At 39.8% G+C, this 8,590-nt stretch overlaps 2 protein-coding genes across 5 annotated transcripts in view; one reads left to right on the top strand and one right to left on the bottom strand.

Moving 5' to 3' along the window:
• The window catches only part of LOC103131372 (high affinity immunoglobulin gamma Fc receptor I-like), a 77,625-nt gene that overhangs the window by 65,765 nt on the left and 3,270 nt on the right, over positions 1-8,590 (bottom strand). The gene's annotated exons all lie outside the window — the stretch shown is intronic.
• Positions 2,188-6,244, top strand: LOC103131369 (coxsackievirus and adenovirus receptor homolog). The gene is made up of 3 exons (XM_007542992.2): positions 2,188-2,311; positions 4,193-4,534; positions 5,891-6,244. The coding sequence occupies exons 1-3, from the start codon at positions 2,248-2,250 to the stop codon at positions 5,986-5,988; spliced, it is 504 nt and encodes a 167-aa protein (XP_007543054.1). The 5' UTR covers positions 2,188-2,247; the 3' UTR covers positions 5,989-6,244.

Raw genomic sequence — 8,590 nt, forward strand, 5'->3', positions numbered from 1 at the left:
ATTTTTAATAGTGTAATTCTGTAAAGACAAAATATGTAAATCAGAGCTAAACCACCAGCTCTGATTTACATATCTTGGTAAATTGCGGGTTTGAATATTGCAATACTTTCTTATAACAAAATAGACCTGCAGAAAGAAATTACTAATAAAATATCTTGTATAGTTGTATGTGTGGCACCCGAGTGGTGTACAAAATAAATAACTGCAGGGATTGGACAGTTTCAAAGCGGACCCATAAAAGTTACAATAATTTATTTAAAAAAACAACAACAAATAATCAAAAGAGAAGGAGGTGCAGGCAGTCATTGACAATAAGTCAATAAGCAAGTCTATAATTGTCTTAGCTGGGCAAGAAGGAAGGGTGCGGTCCTCCACCACGCTCAGCCCCTTGTTGGTTCGATCCGGCTAATCCTCCAGTTCCTGGCGGACTTCGTCAGCGATCCAGTCACCCGCTCCTCAACGGCGACCAGTTTCCCCGTCTAGTCCACCGGTCTGCATGCACCATCCTCCAGCTCCAACAACGCGATCACCTCAGGTCCGTCTACTCCTTTTCTAGCCACGTATTGCCTTCTTCTGTCCTTCCCAGTCTCCATGCTCATTATGTAGATGCATAGCACCTGCGCCGGTGCAGTGGGCCTCGCCGGATATCCGGGCACGTGACCTCCAAAATAACCAATCAGAAAACATGCAAAACAGTAACTCAAGTTTAACTCAACTAAACCTAAGAAAGTACATAACTTCAAAACATACAAGCAATCAAAATATAGATAAAACTCCAAAAAAAGGGAAAACCGAGGCCACATTACCACATATGCTTTATATAGAGATTTTCCTGAGCTTTGATTGTATATTTCACAATTTTATAATTTATCATTGTTCATTGAACTCTGAAAGCTGAGAGGCTTTAATATTCTGACCTAGAAGGAGGTTAGATGGGCCCCTTTTTCTTTGAGCTCCTGCCCCTGTCGTGGCCTCTGCACGGCCCTGTTGCTGTGACATCTGCTGCTCCTCTTGAGCTTCGTTCTCAGGCTGCAGGAGGATTAATGCTGGTTCACAATGCAGGTTTCCTCAGTAGCTTTGGTTCATTTCTCAGAACAGAGTTAAAATGATCAAAACTTCTTGCTCAATATTCAAATCACAGTGTCAAATCAGAAAATCATCAAACAAGTTGTGCAGGTGATTATGTACAATTGTCTGTCAGAGTTAAAGCTGATTAATATTTAGTACCTGAACCTGCAGTGAGTAAGACGACAGAGTCTGGACTCAGCAAAATAAAATAAAAAATGATTATTTAGGTAAAGTTGGGATTTAATGGGTTGGATGCTTCACTGACACAAAGCTCAGATTTTTACAGTAAACTAAATGAGTCACATCAGATGATGGTTCATATTTTTAGCTCTGTGGGACATGACAGCTGCAGCTCTGCATCATGTAGCGCTATGCTAAACCACAACATCAAACTCTTCCACACCTTTAAACTCTTGGGCTACACTGAGAGCAAGTGCTGTATTTCATTGTCCCTTATGTAACAGTTGATAGTATTTGCTGTTATTTTAAACGTTTTGCCACAGTTCGAGTCTTTTGCAAACAAACCGTGTCGCGTTGAGTGTCGCTGTTCAAGCCACTGCAGTGAAAATGTCCAGTCTGAGCTGACCAATCAAAGCAATCAAGAAACAGGGTGGAGCACCAGGAGGGGGTGGTGGTGTTAGCTGAGGTAGGAACATTTAGCAGCTGCTGCAGGAATGGACATGTTGGAGGAGGCGGATCCACTGGGCCAACCGGAACCTCCCAAAATAAGATAGATTCTGTTAGAAGTTGTCATTGCTCTTATTTTGTATGTTTTATTTTGGATTTAATAATGAATTAAATGCATAATAATGCGGTTTATGCTTTAGCTAATAAAATAATAACACAACAAAGAGTCGGTTTATTTTCCTGTCCAGATTTGGACACTTTTGCTTGTGGATGAATAAAATAGACCTTCAGTAAATAATAAACCCAGTTCCGGTTTGACCAGTCTAGTTGTTTTTCTGGTTTAACTGTTTAACGTCTGACTTCATCTATTATCTACAAAATATTTAAATAAAATAAAGTTTTACTTAGAGAAATAAAATTTTTTAAATGTATTTTAGACTGAAATAATCCCGCCTCTTTGAAACGGCAGCTGTTTTTTTAAATGAGGAAATATGTGAACTGCTTTGTCTGCAAGTTCAGACTCGTCCTCTGATCTGAAGGTTGTTTCTCCTCATGGCGTCTTTAATGCAGCTGCTGGTTCTGGTTCTGGTCTCAGGCATTTCTTACACATTTTCTGGTAAGTTCCACCTAAACACATCAGAAACTCACACTAACCTCCTTTTCTGAGGAAATGTTGATGTTTATGGCAGTAAAGTTTTAGGAGGCTCAGATCGATCTGATGATGGAGTCCAGTTGGTTCCTGCTGCTGTTTTCTGTCTGTTGCTGGTTGATTTCGTCCAACTACTCAACATTACAGACCAACAAATTAGTGCAAATTTTCTGTTACCCTACAAATAACAAGAGAATAATAACAGAAAAACTAACAAAAAAAGACAAGAAGTTTACATTATTATTATTTACGTTGTTTAATTTTCCTTTGGGATTAATAAAGAAATTTGGATTTGAATTAAGGTGGATGATTTCAGAACAAAGAAAAAACAGAACATTATCAATTGTTGTCATTTTCCTTTAATCAGTTATTTTTTATTTGCTTTATTTTTCTGTTAACCTACAGAGTCACTGATATTTTGGCAGAAGTTGAAAAGAAAGAGATGAAATAAATAGATAATTCTAGTACTTGAGTAAAAGTATTGTATTATCCGCAACTACATGTAAAGTTGCTCAGTCTGAATTTTACTCAGTTGGCACTCACTGAGAGCGTCTGTAATCAGAACTGTGACTAAAATAATAATAACAATAATAATAATGGAGGAAGTTGGGTTGTGGTCTGAGAGAGGAATTCAAATGATTGTTTTAAAGTAAAGAAGTTTTGCTTTTGAAAATTCTCACGTACCCAAAAGAAAATGATGTATTTTGTAATATTAAACTGCTGTATTGTTTTCTAAGTGATTTTACTGAACCTTGTAACTTCCTAACTCCCTGATGATGTACTGTAAAAACTTCAGCATAAAATACAATTAAAAAATAAACCTATTTTAAATATTTTTTATTTAAATGTTCCCACATCTAAAAACAGAGAAAAAACAGGAAAGATGTTTTTCTCCGCACTAACAGAAACCCTGGTAAATATAATAATTAACACAGAAGCTTAGAAACAAACATGGAGCTGAGCTCTGGCTGCTGCTTTGTCCTCCTGGGTTTCTCTATCCGCCTCCATGCTGAGTTATGGTTGGATGAGATGAGATGATGTCATTCCAAACCAGTGGCTGTGATTGGTTCTCCTGGAGATGAGCACCAGGCCTCCACTGACTCTGTGCGGATAAGAGTGTTAGATGCTGGATGGTTGTGAACCTCAAACGAGACATCAACCACCACAGTGGATGAGATGAGTTTATGATCCATCTCCACTGAGATGGAGAAACTTCTGACAGAAACATCTCTACAATATTTACTAATTAAACTCATTAAACTTCATAAATCTTGAACTAGCAAAAGACATTATTGAGATCAATGTATTAAAAATGTTAAATAAGTGAAAAGACAATTTATTTGTTTGAGGAATCTCTTGTTCAAAATCTATTTATATAATTACATACTATAAAAGTTATTTATAATGTTTAGTTTTTGTTGGTGAGACCAACAGTTTTCTACCAGACTGGAGCCTCTTAAAGGAGGATCACAGAGGATGAGTTGGGTCATCGTGAATCTGGATCCCTTCATATAAATCACTGGGATAGACGTCAAACTGGTGACCAGTTAACTAACCAGTCTGACTGGTAACAAGGTTGAGTTACCTCTTTTTTTAATATTCACTCATATTTATTTTTAGAAACATAAGCAATACTAAAAATGCATCTCAACATGAAAACTTTAGGTTGAAAACTTTAATATAATTCTTTTGAGTCCACTGAGTCTCACTGCTTTACAGTCCAGAACAGCTGAGCTGAACCAGATCATTTAAATATTCTGTAACTTATTTATATTCATTATTCATCAGTTTTTCTTTTGGTGAAACTCAGAAACCAGAGTCTTTAATGTCTTGTTTCCTCTCCTTCAGATCAGATCGACATCACAGTGAAACCTGGACAGGAAGCCATTCTACCATGTCGGCTTACAAACAGCGGACTTATCAAAGTAGTAGACTGGACCAGGAATGATCTGGGTTCAGATTCTGTTCTTCTGTACAGAAGTCCACAGTTTGTCACAGATCAGCAGCATGAGTCCTTTAAGAACCGGGTGGATCTGAAGGACAGACAGATGAAGAACGGAGACGCGTCTTTGGTTCTGAAGAACGTGGCGCCTGAAGACAGAGGAACATACAAATGTCAAGTCATTTATAAAGGAGCAAACAACATGAATTTAAATCACGTCTACATCATCAACCTGGATATTACTAGAGGTGAGTCTGTCTGTCTGTCTGTCTGTCTGTCTGTCTGGACCAGATTCAGCAGCTTCCTGCTGGTCATCATGTTTTTAAAGACCTTAAGATGTTCTTCATCCATATTGTGTCTTTTACTCATCCAAAGCTTGGAGTGGAGGAAATTAAATAAGCTCTTTAATAAACTAATGGTCATAATCTCACCAAATGAACTAGTCTGGGTTGCATATCCAGGGTTAGATGTTGTTTACTGCATCTGCTCAGAGTCACACTGAGTCTCCATTGTTCAGGGTTTCCTATGTCAGAGTCCAACTCACTCTGGATCTGACCTGTTCATGGGTTTCTGATCCTATGGTTCTCATCTCATGGACACGGTGTTAAATAATCCTGACTGAGGGATTTTCACCTAACAGAGCCATAGAGGTAACATGTTCAGTGGAGAAAGACTGATGGTTCCTCCAGGCAGCTCCTCCTGCAGCTGGAAGAGATCCGGGATCTGAACCAGCTCAGCTCAGAGCAGCTGAGCTCTGGGCCGTCCAGAAACGACTCGGCTCCATGTCTGAGCTGGAGGAAGGACAGGGCAGAGTCCTGCTGTCCTGCTGCAGCTCTCTGCCCTGTCCCCTCTGAGGAGGACCGACCCGTTAGTCTCTGTTGTCTGGTTCTGTAGATCATCTTTGTCTTTCAGCTCAGCTTCTTCTTCACCACATCAGTTTAACTTACAGATACAAACAGCATCACATCATCTGCAAACAGATGAGGATCAGACAGGATGTAAGCTGGAGCTGAAGTCAGGCTTAGAGATCCAGGCTCCTGGCTGAGTGAGTTTCCCTCTAAAGCTCTGAGTTTCTCAGATTGGTTTTGGTACATCGGATGAAGTCCAGATGTCGGCTGATGCTTTTGCTGAGACAGAGCCTGGTCTGTCCACTGCTCTCCACCTGATGGTTACCTGACAGGTCAGCCGGCCAGGGAAGTTTCTCATCAAGCCAAGTGATTTGTTGGACCTGGAATCTGAATGATCATGTTCAGGGTTTATTCCAGATGTTGATTAAAGATGGGAACTGAGGGAAGGATGGCAGAGATGGTGGAAGCTGTGGAGCTGCAGATGGAGACGTCTCAGCTTGGTTTTGTTTGATAAAAACAGAACAGATGGTTTTAAGAGAAGCTGATCATGTGGTTCAACAATCAAAAACTCTGGTCATGTTGGGGAAAATCTCTTCCTGCACAACAAAGAAAGACCTGATTTGGCACTGAGCACCGAGTGGAGCCAGTTTCCACTGACAGCCTCGTTTTGCCTCCCTGTGACAGAAATGCTTGAAGATGTTTTGTTCTTCAGTGTCGACCCGACGCCTCGTTCTCACTGCTGGTTCTCCTCCACAGGGTCAAGGATGGTCTCAAGCAGAGGAAGCAGAGCCGGATCTTCTGGACCGGTGATCGGACTGGCAGTTCTTCTCCTTCTTCTTCTCTTTACAGACTGATTTAGATTTAGTGGTTTCTGGAATCATTTATAAAGCTTAGAGGTAAAAATATCCACCCATCACTGAATGTCAATGAATTTTTCCAATTCAATATCAATTCAGTAAAGCCCTTTGAATCGATTAGATTGGTTGCCCAGGGCCGTGCAGAGGCCACTAAAGGGCAGGGGCTCAAAAAAAAGGGCCCATCTAACCTCCTTCTAGGACAGAATATTAAAGCCTCTCAGCTTTCAGAGTTTAATAAATAATGATAAATTACTAAATTGTGAGATATACAATCAAAGCTAACGAACATCTCTATATAGAGCATAACACCATGTATATGTAAGATATTTTATTAGTAATTTCTTTCTGCAGGTCTATTTTGTTATAGGAAAGTATTGCAATATTCAAACCACAAACCACATGTAAATCAGAGCTAAACCACCAGACATATTTTGTCTTTACAGAATTAAACTATTAAAAATATAAACAAGGCCCAATGAGAGTCTTTGTTACTCAAAGTTTTGCTTGTGATTCTCACATGACGTCGTGGGCGGGGCCCAAAATCACAACACAAGATTTCTGATGTGTGCAAATAAAAGTTTATGTTTGGCAAATTACTTTTTAAGTTCATCAGACAAAAATTAGTTATTTAATTTAAAAAAAAGTTATTTAAACAAAACTTTTTGTTTTAAAAAAGAAATCATAACAATTCCAAAAGTTTTGATTACAATTTTATTTTACTTAACTGAGGTTAGTTTATTTCCACTGAATAATTGGGGAAAATTTTAACTTCATATTCTGCGAACCCTAAACTTAAAGTCTGGTTTGAGTTTTTTCCCCTTCATTAATGACACACATTATATCTATCATGGTAATTCAGGCTGAGTTATTTTTAATTCTAAATTAATTAATTCTAAAGTTATTTTTATTTAAGTGCTATTCTCCTTCAAGATACATTTACCTAACACTGGAATAAATGCAATGTACATTATTTGCTAACAAAGTCGTTAGCTAGCAGCTAGCTAATAGCACAACAACAACAGCCTAATGTCTGTATGATAAAAACACTGAATCGATAGATAAGAACAGTTTTTCCTCACCTGGCTGTCTCCTCCCACTCCTTCAGGTCTCAGAGTCTCTCTGTGCTTCAACATTTATCACTTCATGTTCAGGATGATCTGGGAACTGATTCATCATTAAGATGAAAATAAAGTTCTGACTCAGAATCTGACTGTGAAAAATAAAAGTTTACAATATAAATCTGTCAAACATCTGTTTTCTGGATTATTTCTCCATCTGCAGTGAAGTTTGTTCTGCTCGGTTCTTAAGGATTCTGGATTATAATCTGGACATCTACACATCCTGTTTTGCTCCAACATGTTAGTTCATCACAGCAGGACTGGAGCCTTTGACTAGGACAAGCTGCTTTAGTCCAGATGTTCCAGATGCTGAGCCTCTTTCTGAATAAGACCCAGAGTGTTTATCAGCTGAGTTGTAATATCAGCGCTCCGCCAGTAGGTGGCAGCAGGAGGATGTTTCATCATCAGCTGATGGAGTCACGTGACTCTGAATAATCCTCAGAAACTCATCTGCTGGTTTTAGGACAGAAATAAATCAGATTTAAGATTTACAGCATCAATGAGATCAAACAGTTGGTCCTTGTGATCGTCAGACAGTCGGTCACTTTATTCAGCAAGGAAACAAGATGGAGGATTCATTAATGGAAAGAAAAACAACCAGTAAAACCAAATGATAGAAAAACATTCAGGAGTCAGAAAGCAGATTTTCAGTCCAGAGGCTGGAGGCCTGGAGCTGATCTTTGCTCAAACAGCTGGAGCAGAGAAGAAGAAGCAGGTCAGCTGAGCTCTGGGCCCAGGTTGAAATCTTACAGCACCAGATAGATAATGTGTGGGAAAAAAATCAAGGTCAGAGCTGAGGTCAGCTGACAATCATCCTCATGTACTCGCTGCTAAATGTGCCAATAGCAGAGAAACAACTTAGTGCTATAGGAAAACCATTAATCTGCTGTCATCAGTGGCTATGCTACCTAGCTTTAGCATTCATGCCTCTGTTGTGGTGAAGCAGCTTTAGCGTAGCAGACAGGAAGGATGTGAGCAGCATGTATTCAGACATGATGAACAGCACTAAGTCCCTCCTCCTGGCTCTGATTGGTTGTTTCTGCATTTCTGCAGGTGGCAGTAAGACCACAGGGCGAAAGCAGAGCAGCTGGACTTTTTCACACATTATCTGTCTGTTTTAACAAATCCATAAACAAAATAAATAAATAAAAATTTGAAAGTTACAACCTGCAGCTTTAAGTATTTTGGTTGGATCAACAAAAACAAACAAAGCAAAGAACAGATCCGTGTGGAACACCACAGAGCTGAGAAACGCATCTAATCATCAACAGGTTTGTCCAGCAGGGGGCGCAGCTACTGGGCCTCTGCTGTTGGAGGTTTGTCCAGCAGGGGGCGCAGCTATCGGGCCTCTGCTGTTGGAGGTTTGTCCAGCAGGGGGCGCAGCTATCCGGCCTCTGCTGTTGGAGGTTTGTCCAGCAGGGGGCGCAGCTATCCGGCCTCTGCTGTTGGAGGTTTGTCCAGCAGGGGGCGCAGCTATTGGG

This window comes from Poecilia formosa, unplaced genomic scaffold, assembly GCF_000485575.1.
Source record: "Poecilia formosa unplaced genomic scaffold, Poecilia_formosa-5.1.2 Scaffold750, whole genome shotgun sequence".
Classification (NCBI taxonomy): Eukaryota; Metazoa; Chordata; class Actinopteri; order Cyprinodontiformes; family Poeciliidae; genus Poecilia; species Poecilia formosa.